The 20,588-nt window shown below is 42.8% G+C and overlaps 1 protein-coding gene across 7 annotated transcripts in view; it reads right to left on the bottom strand.

Moving 5' to 3' along the window:
• The window catches only part of SNX30 (sorting nexin family member 30), a 109,691-nt gene that overhangs the window by 24,323 nt on the left and 64,780 nt on the right, over positions 1–20,588 (bottom strand). For 5 of the 7 annotated variants that reach the window (XM_086316005.1, XM_086316010.1, XM_086316008.1 and 2 more), the window contains 3 exons: positions 12,447–12,605; positions 9,434–9,629; positions 6,570–6,769 (listed from right to left, as the gene is read on the bottom strand). In XM_086316005.1, the coding sequence (XP_086172131.1) occupies positions 6,570–6,769; positions 9,434–9,629; positions 12,447–12,605 (555 nt within the window). Of the gene's footprint in view, positions 1–168; positions 579–3,456; positions 3,516–6,569; positions 6,770–9,433; positions 9,630–12,446; positions 12,606–20,588 lie in introns of those variants that run through there. The other 2 variants (XM_086316011.1, XM_086316012.1) reach the window with 2 other exon arrangements.

The following is a 20,588-nucleotide window of genomic DNA, read 5'->3' as shown; positions in this document are numbered from 1 at the left end:
AGGGGGTGGGGGCTGGGAGCAGGTGGGAGGAGAGTTAGAATAAGACAGAACGTGAGTGGGCGAATGTTGGAGCAGGCTAATGGGTACATGGAGGTACACCTCCACTTTACTTTTGGATATGTTTGAGCATTTCTATAATAAAAAAGTTAAGCAATGGAAACATAATACGTGTCATCCAAAATGTTTACAGAGCAAACTAGTAACAGCTATTAAACAAAAGCATCAGGAAATTAGATCACAGATACTCGGCAGGCCAACACGTTTGTTCAGGTTTTTTTATACCATCTTACGGAAAAACCCAAAGTTACGGAAAACCCGAATGAACTTTTTTGGCCGACCCAGTACATCCTGTGGTTTGGCTCTCGGCATCTGCACTGGATGTTTTCCAAAGTGCCATGGTGGTCAGGATCAACCGGAAAGCCCGACACCCAGGAAACAGGAACGCCTCCCCTTAAGGAGGCTGTGGGTTCACAGATGTGGGGGCGGAGGAAAATGCAGTCCAAAGGCAGCCCCGGTGCAAATGGTCAGCAGCTATTCCGAAGGCTCCCAGGGTCCGGAAAGTTTTTAAGCATCAAATCCTTTTGCAAGAGGTGAAATGGGATTGAGAGAGTAAATGAGAGCAGCAGGAACAGCTCAGCCACATGAAGAGAATGACAGTCCAGAGTGGCCTATGGTCTGGCATGCCTAGAGCTGACAGCCCAAAACACCCAGGGGGAATTTGTGTACAATGATGAGTGTTCCATAACAAAGAAGCTCAAATGAGAATAAAACTCAAACACACAAAACCAAACCAAGTCCAGACTCACAGAGAACAGATCAGTGGTTGTCAGAGAGAAGAAGGGTTATTAGGAGGGTTACGAAATGGCTAAAGGGGATCCAGAGGTACAAAATTCCAGGGATAAAATAAATAAGTCATGAGGGTGTACTGTCAAGGAGAACACGGTTAATAACACTGCACTAACTTTGTTAGGTGACAGAAGTGTTAGCTGACACTTATCTTGGTGATCATTTTACAATGTATGTAAATGCGGGCTCATTATGGGGCACACAGGAAACTGATACATCAAATACACTTCAATTTTGAACATTTATAATCATTAAAAAACATCTGACACCCAACATAGTCCTGCGGCCTGTCTTTGGGTGTCTGTCTATGAGAGCATTTCCCTAGAGGCAAGAAAATCAGTCTGAATTTGACCTGGTGACATAATGTGTGATTAAATGGCCACACTTAGGTCGTCCTTCCCAACATGCTCTTTTTCACCCATTCCTTCTTTGATGACAGACCACCTGTGAGTTCAATTTTCTAGGACAATGTTGCTAATACTAAAACCATACATCATGCCTTCATTTTAAACAATATTTGTTACAGATAATTTGAAAAATAAAGAAAAATGTAGAGGAGGGGGTTAAGCATCAACCACCTCATCTTTCAGGCACGGCCTGCAACATGTCTTATCTTCACTTCCAGTTTTTTCTCTTGAATGCCTCTGATGCCCCCCCATTTCTCTGTTTTCTCTTCCTGTTTTTCAGATATTGGATCTGAAATATTAGATGTCTGGTCTGGTCCTCTCATTTTTACATATTTTTTTCTCCAATCCTCCATCTGTCTTTTTGTTTCATTTTATAGTCATTTCCGTAAACTGTTCTTCTAACTCTCCTGTTTGTGGTTTGTTTTTTTTTTTTTTCCATTTCTATCCTGATCGTCATTCCATGAGCTCTTTGCTTATTCTCTGGAACTTTAAAAATGCTTGTTTTATACCTGTGACATCTCTTTCTGAAGACATCAGTGAGTTTGTTTCCCGGAAAAGTTCTTCTCCCTCAGTGATGTTTATGTTTTTCCTTCTTTGTATTTACTTGTATTCACATTAGAAGCTTCCCTTAAATATTTGGTGAGCCTTTTCTGCACACTCGCCCAAGAGGGAAACACTAAAAACTGGCTGAAAGTTCTCTGATATTGAGGGCTTCCTGACAGTTCTCTACAGGGACTCTGCTGGGTCCTTTCATTGAGGATTCCCTCTACCACTAAATATCAGTATATTCTAGTCTCTTCTCCCAGCCTGTTTAGATTTTTCTAAAAGGCCCTCCAACTCTACCAGGAAAGACAACCAAGAGTTTCAACATTTAGTGACCTTTTGCTCTTGATTTTAGGATTTCAGTCCCCACCCTCAACTGTGCCTGGCGTCCCTTGGAGCAGAGACCCTCTATGGGGACTTTCCCAGTGGCTCAATGGGTAAAAAACCCACCTGCAATGCAGAAGATACAGGAAACGTGGGTTCGATCCCTGGGTTGGGAAGATCCCCTGGAGGAGGAAAATGGCTACACGCTCCAGTATTCCTGCCTGGAGAAGCCCATGGACAGAGGAGCCTGGCGGGCTACAGTCCACGGAGTCGCAAAGAGTCGGACACGACTGAGCGACCAAGCTTGTGCAGCAGAGAATACACCTCCAGTTCTGCCCAAGTGGCGAAGGGACAGTGCCCCAGTGTTTGGAAGGAGGACAGAATTGGAAGCTCTAATCGCTTCTTAAACAGACTCCTGCTCAACCCTTGTCTTCAGCTCCCTCTTTCCCACAGTCCCAGGGGTAGCTGGTGCTGTCCACTCCTCACCTTTCTGAAGGAGTCCACAGTGTAAACTAGGTGGCTTCTCAGTTTTCCCCACAGTCAGCGTAAGCAGCTCTGAGTCACCTGAGTCTCTGTCACCTCTCAATTCGCTTTTGGTTCCTAATTGTACTGCTGCTGTTTCCCTTCCTGCTGCTCTTCCCTCCCACCATACCCTCCTCGGCCCCTGGACTTAAGCCTTAAAGAAAAAAAAAAATCATTCTGGAGTCATTTTGATTGTATGAAAAGAGGAAGTTTCAATATGTATCCAGTCAGCCCTAACTGGGAATCTCAGAGTTTTGATTTTTATATTTTTCTAAATTTAAAAATATTTGAGATCATTATATACTTTGATACATTCCTAATTCTTCACATTTTCAAGAAATCAGGCCCTCAAGCCTATAGTCACTTTTGTTTAGGAAGGAGGACTTTCTTTCCCTCAAATTAGCCTTCTAGAAAATGTCTTTTTTAGGTTTTGAAAGGCACCCTAAGTGGGCAACCTAAAAGCATAGACTAGTCACTTGACTCATTAGCTCCACCTCGTGGTCTCTGGGGGAATACGCGCATAGGCCAAAGAAATCATCAGACTGGACCTGGACTTTACCATAGTAAGTGAAGTTTAAGTCAGACAGAGAAAGATAAATATCATATGTAGAATCCAATTTTTAAGAAATGATACACCTGAACTTACAAAACAGAAACAGACATATATATCAAAAACAAACATGGTTAACAAAAGGGAAATGTGGTGATCAGGAGCTTGGGATTAACATGCACACTACTATATATAAAATAGATAACCAAGAAGGACCTAGTGTATAGCACAGGGAACTCCACTCAGTATTCTGTAATAACTTACATGGGGGAAGGTCTGAAACAGAATGAATATACGTATAACTGAATCACTTTGTTGTACACCTGAAACAAACACAGCATGGAAAAATCAACTATACTCCAAAAAAAATTTTTAAGAAAAATTAAAGTCAAAAAATCATATGGCAATGAAATAAACAGAATTTTTAAAACAAGCTGTCTTCCAACCCAAACTTCGTAGCTACATCTTACACCTTGAATCACGATGGCAGTGACTTCCACATTATTAATTCATATGGTCACTGCTTATCAAGCTCTTTCTAACAGTTGTTTCTCTTGGCTTCACTAAGGTCCTCCTTTACTCTTTCTCATATTACACTGACCATTCCTTCTCAGGCTCCTTCCTCCTACTTGTCCACCCCCCTAATTAGGCGTTAGACCGCTAAATACTGGAAGATACAAGGAACACTCCTGGACTATTTGCCTCAGTCTCATCTCACCAGATGATCGCCCCAACTCTCATAGATTTAAATGCCATCTATAAACAAATGACTCCCAAATTTCTATTCCTTCTGAACTCATAACCAGCTGCCATGACAGCTCTACTTTAATGTCTGATAGGCACTTTTTAAAAACTCAGTATGGCCAAAACAACTTGATTCCCAACTGTTCTTCTCCAAACTTCCCCACCTCACTAAACAGGACCACTATCAACACAGTTGCTGAAGCCCAAAACGCAGGAGTCATCCTCGATTCCCTCATTTCTCACTTCACATTAATGGAGCCGCAAGTCTAGCTGGTCCTGCACACAAAATACACCCCAAGTCTGCTCACTTCCCCAAGCTCTACCACTCAGTTATCTGCTACTCGGCTCCCTGCAACAGTTTGCTGATGGTCTCTGGACCTTTATCTCTTTCTCTCTCCCTCTCCCCGACCCTTTCTCTCCACAATCCATTCTTCATTATTATAGCACTAACTGTCTTCTTAAAAGTGCAAACCATAGCCTGTCATTTCCCTGCATGAAACCAAATGGCTGGTCTTTTATTCCTAAGAACAAAATCCAGACTTACCGACTGTGACCTTTAAGATACTACCGTGTATCTCCTCATATCTTATCCTTTACTTATCTGCCCTCCCCACTCCCACCTTGACTTATGTATCCTCCCCACCTCCCACCTTTACTTATCTGACCTCCCCACCTGCCACCCACTCCCTTGCTCAACTGGCTCCACTCACTTTGGCCTTTACCTTATCATTCTCTCCTTTGACTCTCATCTCACTAGTCATCACCAGTACCTCTGAGATAAGCATGCTCTTTGACTTGTAGATAAACCTACTACAAGTTATTAAAAATAACTAGATGGGTGTCATACAATAGTTATATATCTGTAAACATTCCAAACTGCACCACACTGTCAGCTTCAACTAAATATTCGCCGACTACCTTCCATGAATAAGGCAGTGTGAGATATGAAGTATAGGGCCCTTCCCTAAGTTTCTTAAATAAAGCTTCTCCAACTCCTGGCCTGGTCATAATGACACCAGTGCTCAAAAAGCACTGCTAGAACTTTGCTAAAGACTCTAACGTGTTCTCTCTCCCAGCCCATCACTCTCATAATCATATTTTATATACACGCTGTGTATAGAATGTGAGCCCATATAAGGGGCTCACCTGCAGATGTCTATAGCATATTTGAGTCCTGGGCCTGAGGGTAACTTTGGTACCCTTCTCTCTCAAGCTCTGTTCACTCCACAGTGTTCTTGGAAACACACATCTTCAACCACCAATCCAGCACAAGCTGTCTTCTTTGTCCACTGAACATGATCCATCAGTTCCACGTGGCCTCCTAGGGCCCGTTTCCTGTGCTTTCTCTCTGCCTCTGAAGGGGACAGAACGTGCCGTGCCACGACGACACTTAAACACAGACAATGTGCACCGCAGCCTTGAAAAGCAGGAACTGATCCAGTTTCTCTCGCCAACAGTAAAGACACGAACATAAGGTGGCTGCTCATTAGAACTGGGACCGTGGAGCAGAGAAAAGGCCCACCCGTGAGCCTCTGCTTCTTCATCTATAAAAATGAGCCAGTTAGCCAAGATAAACCTTGCCCACCAGCATAGGAGTCCCCCGCAGCTACACTCTCCAACTGGTCTAAGTGCAGGCTGGGGCAGTTTCTAACGCAGACATTAAAGCATTTGATCCTGTACCTGAATCTTATCACTTCTGTCCTAAAATTTTACAATGATATGCTTTGGGTTGGTTTTCTGTCCAGTCCTTTTGCTGGGTAATCAACCTGTCCTTTTAATCTTATGTCCTTTAACTTATGCCCTTTGGTTCAGGGAAACTTTCTTGTACTGCTTCTTTCATAATTTTCCTTTCTCAGTTTTCTCTATTCTTTCAATCAGGAACTCTTATTAGTCGGTGATTAATTAACCTTTGAGATTAATCCTCTATGTCTTTTATCATTCTTTCACATTTTCAGTATTTTTGCATTTTTGTTCTACTTTCCAACTACATTTTAAGTTTGTTTTACAATACTTTCCAAGATTTCCTCAGCCTCATTTTCCAACTGTGCTCTTCAATTTTATTTTAGCAATCACACTTTAACTTCAAAGAGCTCTAATTATTATTCAATTGTTCTTTTCCCACAACATACTGTTCTTAATCAGATGTTATATCTCAAACTCTCAGAGAACTCTAGCTAGCTCCCCCTCTAAGATTCTAGTAAGAATCTCTTCCAAACTTTCTTTTTTTTTTTTCATTTAATTCACATACTTGGATTCACCATGTGTTCTTTTTACATGTTCAAGAAAGAGGTCAGTCCACACGTCTGATCCTGCCCATCTAGAAAGAAGGAAACCTAAATGAAGTGAAGTGAAGTGAAGGTAGCTCAGTCGTGTCTGACTCTTTGCAACTCCGTGGACTATACAGTCCATGGAATTCTCCAGGCCAGAATACTGGAGTGGGTAGCTGTTCCCTTCACCAGGGAATCTTTCCAACCCAGGGATCGAACCCAGGTCTACCACATTGCAGGCAGATTCTGTACCAGCTGAGCCACCAGGGAAGCCCAATACCACAAGCAAATAGGCAATAACCACTTAGTTACTGGCTAATGACCACAAAGAAAGTACCTGGGTACACAAGGAGGGAGCCAGCTCACCTTCATGGAGTCAGAGTACAAAATATATTCCCTGAGCACAGGTAGAAAGTCCTCTGTCATGTCATCGGTCAGTTCCTCCAAGGCTGTAGAGCAGTTGCCGATGCAGGCTGACACACCCTCCAGGGGCTCGGCCAGCTCCCCCTCTAAAGCGCTCCACGTGGAGTACACGGGCCCGTATTCTCTCAGCTCTACAAGATACTCTAAAAGGGGAAGAGAAACCAGTTGAGATCTGGCTGGGCAATAAACTGTGGAAAATTCTTCAAGAGATGGGAATACCAGACCACCTCACCTGCCTCTTGAGAAACCTGTATGCAGGTCAGGAAGCAACAGTTAGAACTGGACATGGAACAACACACTGGTTCCAAATAGGAAAAGGAGTACGTCAAGGCTGTGTATTGTCACCCCATTTATTTAAATTATATGCAGAGTACATCATGAGAAACACTGGGCTGGAAGAAGCACAAGCTGGAATCAAGATTGCTGGGAGAAATATCAATAACTTCAGATATGCAGATGACACTACCCTTATGGCAGAAAGTGAAGAAGAACTAAAGAGCCTCTTGATGAGACTGAAAGAGGAGAGTGAAAAAGTTGGCTTAAAGCTCAACATTCAGAAAACTAAGATCATGGCATCTGGTCCCATCACTTCATGGCAAATAGATGGGGAAACAATAGAAACAGTGGCTGACTAGTTTTTTGGGCTCCAAGGTCACTGCAGATGGTGATTGCAGCCATGAAATTAAAAGACACTTGCTCCTTGGAAGGAAAGTTATGACCAACCTAGACAGCATATTAAAAAGCAGAGACATTACTTTGTCAACAAAGGTCCGTCTAGTCAAGGCTATGGTTTTTCCAGTAGCCATGTATGGATATGAGAGTTGGACTATAAAAAAAGCTGAGTGCTAAAGAATTGATGTTTTTGAACTGTGGTGTTGGAGAAGACTCTTGAGAGTCCCTTGGACTGCAAGGAGATCCAACCAGTCCATCCTAAAGGAGATCAGTCCTGGGTGTTCATTGGAAGGACTGATGTTGAAGCTGAAACTCCAATACTTTGGCCACCTGATATGAAGAGCTGACTCATTTGAAAAGACCCTGATGCTGGGAAAGATTGAGAGCAGGAGGAGAAGGGGACGACAGAGGATGAGATGGTTGGATGGCATCACCGACTCAATAAACATGAGTTTGGGTAAACTCTAGGAGTTGGTGATGGACAAGGAGGCGTGGCGTGCTTCAGTCCATGGGGTCGCAAAGAGTCAGACACGACTGAGTGACTAAGAAACCAGTTGAGATCTGGCTGGGCAGCAATCACTGGTATTACTGACTCAGTAACTACTGCAGCAAAGAGCTCTCTGAGGATGCTTCCCTTTAAACACAGCACTGATGGTAACAGAATATTTTTTACAATCTCTGTAAGCTAATGTTACAGCTAACATCATAACATCAATCAACTCCACTCCATAGTGGAAATGTCATGCCTTTGGATAATGGGAGCCACTATGCCTTCGGGGGGAAAGTGCTGGGAGTGACATCCACTAAATATCTTCCCCAAAACCTACTCGCCTACCGCTACAGTGAAGCAGTATTTTGACAGGCCATGGAAGCAGAGTTTCATATAGGTTTGGGGGGATGTTTTCAAAAGGAAAAAAAGTAAAAAAAAGAAAATCAGTCACGAGGGAAAAACAATGGAATTTTAGGAAATTCTTGATATAAGAAAGTGTGGTCTTACATAGGCAGACTTGCTTCTCACTCAGGGCTCACCCCAACACCTTGGGCCCATCAGAAGGCGCTTCCCCAGGCAGGCTTCCTGGTCCCCAAACGCCCAGGAGAGGCGGCAGGACCCAGACCATGAGGTGCCGAGAGGTCATTGTGTTAGTGCGGGCAAGAAGCAGACTCTGGCCCCTGGCCCAGGTGCCAGAGGCAGCGTTGCTGCACGTCCTGTCAGGACCCCGAGAGTCAGCCCTCTAAAGCCATCTCTAAAACCTGCAGGCCCACATAAGACCAGCAGCAGGTAAAGGAGAATTAAAACACAGAACAGGGGAAAATGTCGTTTTATTTCTCCTCACAAAGAAAAGCTGGCCATCAATTGTCACCAGGATTCTTGCCATTACGATAAAATGTTGCTGCCATTTTTTAGTAACCAATGGACTGAAGCTACGGGGGAATCCTTTCCTATGTTTCACATCACGTGCCAGCGTGATCACTAATACTGTTCACGTGCGTTTGGCCTACACGTGTGGAAGACGACAAAAGGCCCCCACATTCTGGGATACAGAAAAGCAAGTGGCCAAGAGACGGGTGGGGATGAAGCAGTGGCAGCAACCAGGAAGGTTAAAGAAAGGCCTCATAGCTCTCAGGAAGAGCGGGCTTGAAATGAAGCCACGGCGAGGCAGGTGAGTCAGTTTCAAGTCTGAAACCTCCTTAGGATCAGAACTTTGGCAAACACAGGCTGTCCTTCTGAACTGCCTTTCTGCCAGAAAAGATACTCAAGTTTAATTTTTAAATGATCGTCCCTATAGATGAGAGAGAGGATGGCATCTAACCATCTCATCCTCTGGTGATGGAAGAAGGGAAGTTGAGAGAGAGATAAAACTAGAAAAGCCTAGCAGCTCAGAGTGGCTGTTTGCTGTGGGGAAATCAAACACAGGATGAAATGCAGGGCCAGGGATGGAGTCCAAAAGTCCCCTCTGGCCTTAACTACCTCCCCCGCTCCGTGTATATACATGTGTGTGTGTTGGTTTTATGGGCGTAGTGTGGCCTGGTGCTGCCACTCCCCTGGTTCAGCAGTTTGATTCTGCCTGGCACACATGTGCCATTTCTGCAAACGTGGTTTGCGGGCCTGATCCAGACCTTGACACAGAGCTCACCTATTTCTTCCTTGATGATCCGCTGGGCTATTCGATCGATGGTTCCCAGCTTGAGCGCAAACGTGTCTAAGTACTCGCCGATGGCTGCGAATTCAAGAGGCCGATTTCTCAGCTTGTAGCCGCCAGCGACATGCTTGACTGACTCACCCACTCGAGTCAGCAATGCCATCCCTTGCTTCTTGTGGGCGTTCAGGTCCTAAGGATGACACACGAAGAGACAGACTCAAAGGGCTCACCCGCTCACACGGCCAGGATTGGGTAAGCCAATTCCTTTAGGAAATGGAGGACACCAAAAATAAGGGACTGGGGTCTTCCCTGGTGGTCCGGTGGTTAAAAGTCCACCTCGTGATGCAGGAGAGGTGGGTTCAATCCCTGGCTGGGGAATTAAGCTCCTATACGCTGCAGTACAACTAAGATGCAACAAAGCCAAATAAATATATTTTTTTAATTATTAAAAAAGCAAAAGAAAAGTAGCTGCGTTAGGTAGGGCGCTAACCACACACACAGACACACACACGTCTCCTCCCCTGCGTCATCGTGGCCACCACGCTCACACCCCCGCACCTGCACACCAGGTCTCTCTCTCCAGAGCTGGACTCCTTCCTTTCCAATAAGGAACACTGACCCTGCACACATTCCTTTAATCACAACTTTTTTAAAGAGTCCCTTTCTCCTGTACAAAATATCCTAAACTGTCTTTAGGAGCAAAATTCAAGAGCTGAGATTCATTCATTTATACCCAACCGAAGCCACGTAAGGGAAGTAGAGGGTGGGAGGCAGGACGCAGTGACAGGAAAGGCTGTGCGACAAAACCCATCAGTGCTCTGCGATGCCAGAAATCGGGCCAGTGTTTATTCTAGGGAGGAGGAGGACGGGAGTGATTGGGAGCGGGGGCTTCCAGGGTGCTGGAGATTTTCTGTCTTGATACAGGTAGTGATCACAAAGGTGTGTTCATTTGCTGATCACTTACTGAGCTATGATTGGCATACTTTTCTGGACGTGTGTTCTTCTTCAATAACAAAACTGAAGACATTTTAAACATCATTTCATCTTGCTTGGCCCACAAATAAAAACCACACATACAAAAAAAAAAAAAACCTTCCTCCTTATTTTTCACACAAATTCCTAGTGACCAGGGGTCTAAGCTTTCTCCTGCTTTGTCCCTTTATTCAATAAAAATGATGAAACTTGAAGGCTTGCCTGGATGAAGAACCTGTGATCTGGGTGAAGCGGTGTGTTGTACTTCTGGAGAACAGGGGGGACTTCACTTTGTGTTTACTCTGGAAGAACTGTGCCTGAGGAGCAGTTCACCAGGAAATACTCTCATTTTTTAAAAAGAACACAAGTTTGAACTGTGGAGGGAAGGCTTCCAGGGAAAAGAGAAGATAAATAAGAATGTCATCCAGGAGGCTGAGTGCCAACTAAGATTTGGCAAAAAGAAAACAAACAAACAAACCACAACATGGGCGGACTTTGGCATGTGGTCCTCACTGTCTGGAGAACGGCATTCCCTCTAAGGTCTTTACGTCAGGTGACGCTGTTTGTAAATATTTCTCAATTTGGGATTTTGAAAAAGGAAACTGGAAAGTCCCTGGACCTCAGCATCCTCGCCGATGCGGGAGGAATTACCTATGGCCTGAATGTGAGACTAGGAGGCATGAGCGTAAACAGATAGGGGGTGGAAGGCAGCTGGCACAAGGGTCTGAACACGAGCTCTCACTTCTGCAGACGGTCAGAGTTGAGCACTCGGGTTCTGGACCAGCTCTGCCAACAGGGGAGTTCCGAGACTAGTCAGGGGGTGGCCACCTGGAGTCTGCTGCAGCCCACAGGTTTGCGGCTGTCATGTTCCCGTTGTCATTTGTTTCCAGGAATTTTTTTATTTCCCTTTTTATTTCTTCAGTAACCTTTTCGTTATTTAGAAATGTATTGTTTAATCTCCATGTGTTTGTGTTTTTTACAGCTTTTTTCCCCCTATAATTGATATCTAGTCTCATAGTATTGTAGCCAGAAAAGATGCCTGTTATGATTTCAATGATGTGTGATAATGATTTCAATTTTCTTAAATTTACGGAAGGGGAGACGGCCAACCTGAGTCTGACTATGTAGAATCCAGCACCTGTGTTTGTCCTAACTGTCCCTGGCAAGTGCCTGGAAAATGCCCGCCTGCTAGGAACTTGGCTGCAGGTAAGTAATGCTATATTCACTGGAAGGACGGATGCTGAAGCTGAAACTCCAATACTTTGGCCACCTGATGTGAAGAGCTGACTCATTGGAAAAGACCCTGATGCTGGGAAAGATTGAAGGCAGGAGGAGAAGGGGACAACAAAGGATGAGATGGTTGGATGGCATCACCGACTCAATGGACATGGGTTTGGGTGGACTCCGGGAGTTGGTGATGGACAGAAAGGCCTGGCGTGCCGCAGTTCATGGGTTCAAAAAGAGTCGGACACGACTGAGCAACTGAACTGAACTGAACTGAAGTAATGCTAAACTCCTCTTGGTCAGGTGGTCCAATACCCAGGAAAACTGTGGCCTCAGGAGCCACAAAGACCCAGTTTACATCCCAGTGATGCCAGCTGAACTCGTACACACGCCCTGAGCTTCAGTCTCCTCACCCGTGAAATGAGACTCTGAGCCAACACTCACGAAGTTCCTGTGAAAATGTCCTTACCAAACACTCAATGAACATTCTCGCCCTTTCATGCCCACTGTTGATCAGAATGGCCTCGTCCGGTAACATCGCTGGTAAGTGTTCAGGAAAACATCTCTGCTTTTGGCAAGTGAAAATAGTCTAACTTTCTCAGCTGCAGCAGGGGGATATTTCTCCTGAACTCTAACACGGAAACCATGCCAGGGCAGATGAGCACCAAGAAAAAACACTAAAGACACAAACCCAGAGCAATTCTATGCCACCCACTAACTACACGTGTGCCTTGGAGAGATCAGAACAGCTTTTAAGGGAGAGTAGAAAGAATGCTAATTTGGGGGAGGAGTATGAAAGAGTCTGCCTTACCTTGGCCGTAAGGAAAACATTAAAGTGTTCATTGAAGGAGAGCACAGGGTGATCTGTAATTCTTTTCAGGAATTTATCCAAAGCTTTTCTTCTGGTCTCCACAAACTCTTCTGAAAATCGATCCACGACACCTTTCACCACAAACTTCTCAGGAAGTGGCTACAATGACATGAAGAAAAATATTCAGAATAATTGATTGGAAGGTGCAAAGAAAAACTAGGCTAGCAAATAAGTCCTGGGACCCATCCATCAAGAACGGTCTTTCTTAAATCAGTTAGATCTTTATGTAGTCATCAGTATAAACAAGCCTGAGAAAATGCCGGTGGAGTAAAATTACAACCACACTGTCAATTTCATAATAATAAAAAAAATGAAACAGCAGAGCACGGTCTCTGGAACACCAACAATAGTCGGGTAACATCTACCAGTAAATCCAGTTGTTATCTTTACGCCGCTTGATGCACAGGTGACCTAGTGGGAAAGTTAAGGCAAGATAAGAAAGACAGGAAAGGAGCCAGACACAAATCATATTATTTAAATATCTCAAGATTCTACTTCCAGTTCAAGGAATAAAAGAATTTGGTAAATGAAAAAATAAGTGTATTAGGGAAACCCGTGTCTATAAAATACCCTCTTTTCCAGAGCCCCCCCCCCTTTTTTTCATTTAGGTTTATGTTTAAAAGTTCTTAATGATAGAACTAACTTCCTTTACTCCTTACTTGAATTTCTCCATTGTATTTACTTTGAGCCAACACTGTGGGCAATTTAATACTACCTGGCCGCCAAGGGATCTTTGAGCTTTAACCTATTTCCGTAGCGGCTTCATTAAAAGGCCTTCCTCATCACTGCCCCACAGGGAAAGACAGTATCCACTAATGCACAATTTGGAAGTGTTTTGATTATGAAATATTAAAAGAACATTTACATTTTTAAAACGTTAAGTGACCCAGTAGACATTTGTCCAAAGAAGACAGACAAATGGCCAAAATGCACATGAAAAGATGCTCGACATTATTAGTCACTAGGGAAATACAAACCAAAATCACAGTGAGATGCCACTTCACTAGGATGATATCTCACTAGGATGACCAGAATGGAGATGGAGAACGACAGGAAAGGAAAAGAAACAACAAGTGCTGATGAGGAGACAGAAAACTGGAACAAGCATTTAAGTCTGCAACCTCCTAAAATTCTGTAATATGTCTAAAAAGAAAATTTTTTCTTTTAAGTTATAAACCCTTAAGCGCATGCGTGCACACACACACACACACACAAATGTTGAAATAAGTTACATGAACAGGAACTTAGCCCCCCAAAGTAGAATCCTAAGCACTTAAGTGTGGGGAAAGCCAAGAAGCAACCCAGATTTTATAACACAAGACATTTGAAATATTTAGGAATTGGCAATACCAGCACCCCTGGAAAAGAAGCACTTGGCTACTGACCATGAAAAAAAAAAATCTATCTCTTAACCTTATATCTTCTCCACTCTCCTTCCCATCTCATTCAACCCTTTTGAAAAGAATCATTTACCTTTACTTTCACTCTTTCCCCTTGATTTCTCCACCCCTAACCTTTCTTCACTGCAAAACGAAGCCATCTGTGGTACTGCCTTCAAGGCTGCATTTCTCTGCCCCATCCCTGCCTAATGCAGAAACCACTCTTCTCAAATCATCAAAACTTTCTAATTACCAAATCCAGTGACATTTTTATCTCATGAGTCCTGCTGCGCATACTCCCATCTGCTTATGCTGAACAAGAATTAGGGAAAAGGCCTAATGAACAAATAAGCAGTTAGGTGTGCCTCGTTTCACATAACAGACAACCTTTTGAAAAGAGTTATCCATTCTTCAGATTTAGTACCTTGAACGTGGTTTAATGAACCAAAGAAGCTTGCTAGTTAAAGGAACCTGGGAGTGAATCCTTCTGCAAACAGAATTTCCTTCTGTAATAAGCAATCTCATCGTCAGATGTCTGTGGCTTCATAAATTTGTTTCTTCCCATTTCAAGCTTCCTTAAAAGAATACACCTCTCTCTTCCTCACCCTTATAATTACCTACTGGGTTGCTTATGCATAGGAATCTGAAGTGAAAGTCACTCAGTTGTGTCCTACTCTTTGCGACCCCATGGACTATATAGGCCATGGAATTCTCTAGGCCAGAATGCTGGAATGGGTAGCCTTTCCCTTCTCCAGGGGATCTTCCCAACCCAGGGATTGAACCCAGGTCTCCCACATTGCAGGCGGATTCTTTACCAGCTGTGCCACAAGGGAAGTCCAAGAATACTGGAGTGGGTAGCCTATTCCTTCTCCAGAGGATCTTCTGGACCCAGGAATTGAACCCAGGTCTCCTGCACTGCAGGCGGCTTCTTTACCAACTGAGCTATCAGGGAAGCCCATATATGAATGTGGATTGCTGGCCAAGTCGAGGGTAACTACACCCCGTAAATGAAATAATACAAGTGAAGAGCTCAACACTGCTCCCAGCACATGGTAGATGTCAAATGAATGCCAACTATTTGTATTAACTTGTAAATTCTGAGGACAGAAAGCAAAAAAGGAAGTGGACTAAACAGCAGCACCTCCATATATGTTTTAAGCCAAAGTATTAACAAAAAATATCACCTGGGATAACATTTCAAATCCACTAGGATGGCCATAAAAGGCGGGAAAGAAAGGAAAATCACAAGTGTTGGCACACACATAGAGGAACGGGAATTCTCATACATTGCTGCAGGAATGTAAAATGGCACAGGCCCTGGCACAACAGTTTGGCAGTTTCTCAAAAACTTAAACTTAGAATTACCATAGGATCTAGCAATTCTATTCCTTGGTATATAGCCAAAATCACTGAAAGCAAGTTTTCACACAAAAGCTTGTATAGTAAATGTTCAAACAGCATTATTCATAATATTGGGGCTGGAGAAAAAGAAGGGATTGGATGTGATTACTTAATGGGTATGGGACTTCTTTTTGGGATGATGAAAATATTCTGAAATTAAATAGTGATGGTGATTGCAAAACACTGTGAATATAATAAAAGCCACTGAATTATACACTCTGGTGAATTTTATGTTATGTAAATTTTATCTTAATTTAAAAAAAAAACGGAAGGATGGAACCAGTTGTCAGAGAGGAGAGGAGATGCAATGCCACTGGCTTTGAAGATGGAGGAAGGGGCCTGAGCCAAGCAATGCAGGCAGCCTCCAGAAGATGGAAAACGGAAGAACAAGTTCCCCCTAGAAACTTGAGAAGGGATACAGCCCCGTGTACATTAATATACCAACTATTCTGCTAAGCCGCCTGCAGTGCAGGAGATCTGGGTTCAATTCCTGGGTCCAGAAGATCCGCTGGAGAAGGAACAGGCTATCCACTCCAGTATTCTTGATATTAATCCATGAAAACTGATTTTGCACTTTTGACTTCCAGAACTATTAGATTAAAAAATGTTGTTTAAGTCACTTTTTTGGGGGGAAAAAAAAAAAAATCACCTGGTGTGAGGATGAGGGAGTGGCTAGGGACAGAGATGAAACAAGACTGGTTATGAGTTGATAGGTGCTAAAACTAGGTGATGAGTACATTGAGGGGTCACTGCACTGAAGCGACTCTGACATTTTCCATAATGAAGTTTTTAAAAAACTATATATGCATATATATATGTTGGAACCTTCAAATCCTATTTCCAAAACGTTACAACAATCTATTAAATATATCAAGGTTTAATCTTAAAACATTTACATTTTAGAGCACTAAATACTCTGGAAAAGTACTTTCATATATACCATACTTTATGTTAGTTTATAAGAAAGTATTTAATAATCTATGAAATAAAAGTATAGTAGACTGTCACAGAAAAGCTACTGTTTCTGGGTAGGAAATCTGAACGAAGATTTCAACTGCTCAGTCTTTATGTGTCCGATGTCCTCTTCTCATTTTTCTAATTGCTTCTTCTATACAATTTGATAGATATTTACTGCATAGCCACTATGTGACAGAAAACTATTTTTCCTAGTCATATCACACTAACAGAAAATATTGCTAACCAAAAATAAAACAAATAAAAGAGCATCAAGATTAAAAGGAAATCTTAACCATCTGAAACAACATAGATGGGCTTGGAGAGTATTATACTAAGCGAAACAAGTCACACAGAGAAAGGAGAATACTTATGATGCCACTTATATCCCCGTGGTCACGGACATTGTGAGAGCTGGACCGTAAAGAAGGCTGAGTGCTGAAGAACTGGTGCCTTTGAACTGTGGCGCTGGAAAAGACTCCTGAGACTCCCCTGCACAGCAAGGAGATCAAACCAGTCAATCTTAAGGGAAATCAACCCTGAATACTCATTGGAAGGACTGATGCTGAAGCTGAAACTCCAGTATTTTGGTCATCTGATGCGAACAGCTGACTCACTGGAAAAGTCCCTGATGCTAGGAACGACTGAGGGCAGAAGGAGAAGACAGCATCAGAGGATGAGATGGCTGGATCACCGATGCAACCGACATGAACTTGGGCAAAAGTCAGGAGATGGTGAGGGACGGAGAGGCCTGGCATGCTGCGGTCCATGGGGTCGTAAGGAGTCAAACGAGACTGGGAGACTGAACAACAACAACATCACTTATAGGTGGAATCTAAAGGATACAACCAGCTAGTGACTGTAACAAAAACGGAAACAGACTCACAGATACAGAGCGCGAACGAGCAGTTACAGCGGGGAGGGGGGGGCAGTCACAAAAGCAGGAGAGTAAGAGGTACAACTATCAGACTCACAGAGACAGAGCGCAAATGAGCAGTTACAGCGGGGAGAGAGGAGGGGCAATCACAGAAGCAGGAGAGTAAGAGGTACAACTATCAGACTCACAGAGATAGAGAGCGAACGAGCAGTTACAGCAGGGAGAGAGGAGGGGCAGTCACAGAAGCAGGAGAGTAAGAGGTACAACTATTCGGTGTAAAATAAGCTACAAGGAAATACTGTATGTACAACACTGGAGATATAGCCAGTATTCTATGGTAACTATAAGTGGAGCATAACCTTTAAAAACTGTGAGTCACTACACTGTATACCTGTCATTTATATAATATTGTACCTCAACTATACTTTAATAAAATTAAAAAAAAATTTGTTCCTAATAAAGAACAGTCACCAGGCCTGATTTAATTCAAGGTTCAACCAGTGAATTCACTGCTTATGAACTTACGTGCTTGATCAGCTAAAAGCACATATACTGAACAGTACAAAAAAAGGAGCCAACTAAAGAGTGAAGTGAGACATTTTACTGATTATTTCATATTAAGAAAAACAAACACTGCATTACAAATTTCTCCTTATTAATTCCTATGTGTTTACTGCTACCCAATACATAAATGGGTCCATAATACACACATATGCAGCCTTCTAGAAGGCTCCCATCATAAAAATTGAAGAATTAAATTTCCAAGTGAAATTAAAAACTAAAGATTTTAATAAATGTATTTGCTTCATCTCCAAAATCTGTGCCCATCGAGTTATGAAATCTCTCTGCTGTGTAATGAGTTGTGCCCTAGTTAATGAAGCAGTGTTAAAACCCACTTCTGAGACAAACTGTAAATTAAAAAGCAAAAACCATGTCACAGTGAAGATTCTGGTGGCTCCCACTGTCAGATTACAAAGAAAAACAAAGTGAACTGCCATTGCTGCTGCTGCTGCTGCTGCTGCTAAGTCACTCAGTAGTGTCCGACCCTCAGCGACCCCATGGACTGCAGCCTACCAGGCTTCTCCGTCCATGGGATTCTCCAGGCAAGAACACTGGAGTGGGGTGCCATTTCCTTCTCCAAGGCATGAAAGTGGAACTGCCATCACGAGATGACAAAATACACATCCAGCACAACTCTAGCTTTAGGGTGCCGCTTGAAAAACATTTGATTCTTTCTGCTTTTCAAATTCCAGAAAAGCAAAGCGATATAAAAAGAGAAAAATTTTTTGCAGCACTAGAGAACATAATGGTACTGTTAATAGGACAGAATTTGTTAAAGACACAAAGCAGAAAAGATTGGGTTGAGAGAAAAACCCATCACCATTAACCATCCTGTGATACTATTCAGGCAAAGCAACAGTCGACTTAGGAAGTAAGCGGTTGACTTTCCCTGGGAGAGCCCCAGAAGCTACCAAGTTCAGAGCCACTGGGGCTGAAAACAGCACAAGCCTCAGGGCAGCCAACGGGAAGAAGCAAACTTGGGGGCCCCCAAGAACCACAGTCTGGCTGGCTGTTTATCTATCATTTCACATGGCTCCAGCGAAGCCCTCCAAAAAGTGGGAACTTTATCTCCGTGCTCCTAACATAAGCAATAGGCTCTGAGAGCTCAGGAATTCTCACAAAGTTTTAACCATAGCCGACTAAAATTGTCAAAAAGAAAAAGCAAAAATTCCATTTCTCCACCATCATTCCCAGTTTTCCAGCTGATTCACTGAAGTTCTAAAGTTCACTTGAAAAATAAAGCATGTGCAAATAGCCATAAAAACTTGGAAAACAAAGAATACTGTGGGTAGATCCAACCAGATGCTGATACATTCTGTAAACTTATGTAATAAGTATATAAGTACATTCTGTTACACTATTACATTCAATAGTGTAGCAGGGATACCACACTAAAGAGATCGATGAACCAGAAGGTTCAGAAACAGCCCAAGACTATACAAATCTAAGGCATGACAGAGTCTAACACACGAGCTATGATATAGGTGACTGACTACTCCTAAGTGGCTGTGGGGCAACTCACCATCTGAAAAAAATAAGATCTTCCCATCTCACACCAAAATACACTCTAGCTTTAAGCACTAAACATAAGGACATAAAAGTAATAGAAGAAAAGAGATAACTTTTTTTTTTAACATCCTAGGTTAGAAACAAGGTTCAAAGCCAGAAACTGTATGGGAAAAATTACCTTGGCTGGGAGGGAAGGGATATTATCTATTACAGAGTCAAGTTGAAGGAAAAAGGTAACTAAGAAAAAAATAGATATTCTCAACTGGGTTAATGTCCTTTGCAGATATACAGAGTATTCACAAAGCAATGAGTAAAAATGTTTAAATGAAGAGGCAATTCATAAAAGAAATGCCAACCTCCAGTAAAGTCACAGGAAGATATCCAGCTTCACTAACTGGATAATGAAAACTAACCGTACAAAAACAAACTCAAAATAGGTTAAAGACCTAAACATAAGAGCTAAAATTATAAAAACTTCAGCGAGCAACATACATGTGAATCTCTATGATCTGGGATAAGGCAACGGTCTCTTAGCTAAAACACCAGAAGCACACACACAGTAAAATAGGCAAACTGGACTTCATTAAATTTAAACTCTGTGCTTCACAGGACACCGTCAAGAAAATAAAGAGACAGGTCATTAAATGGGAGAAAGTTTTTGAAAATCATATACCTGAGAAGGGACTAGTATCCAGATTATATGAAGAACCATTTAAATGCAATACTAAAAGGACAACCTGGCGCTGGAGAAGATTCTTGGGAGTCGCTTGGACGGCAAGGAGCAAAGCAGCCAATCCTGAAGGAAATCAACCCTGACTATTCATTGGAAGGACTCATGCTGAAGCTCCAAAACTTTGGCCTCTTGATGCAAAGAGACGACTCACTGGGAAAAGACTGGGAAATGTTGGAAACTGGGAAATGCTGGGAAAGACTGAGGTAGAAGAAGAAGGGAGCGAACAAGGATGAGATGGTTGCATGTTAGCTGTCAGGGAAATGCAAATCAAAACCACAAAGAGATACCAATCCATCCCCACTAGGGTGGCTGTTATCAAAAAGAAAGGTTATAACCAGGGTTGATGCAGATGTGGAGGAAACAGAACGCTCATACACTACTGGCATGAACATAAAATGAAGCAGCCACTTTGGAAAACAGCCTGGCAGTTCCTCAAAAGGTTAAATACACAGTTAAACGTGATTCAGCAATTATAGTCTTAGGTATACACCCAAGAAAAATGAAAACAGACCCACACAATGACTTACACATAAACGTTCACAGCAGCATCACTCACAGCAGCCAAAAAGTGGAAACAACCCAACTGTCCATCAAAGGCAGCGAACAGGGAAAACGTGATACATCCATAGAAGGGACGCTCATCTGACAACAAAAACAAAGCACTGACT

This window comes from Bos grunniens, chromosome 8 (genome assembly GCF_055505025.1).
Source record: "Bos grunniens cultivar Pamir isolate PY7600 chromosome 8, Bosgru_T2T1.0, whole genome shotgun sequence".
Classification (NCBI taxonomy): Eukaryota; Metazoa; Chordata; class Mammalia; order Artiodactyla; family Bovidae; genus Bos; species Bos grunniens.
This window is presented reverse-complemented; position numbering and strand designations above follow the sequence as displayed.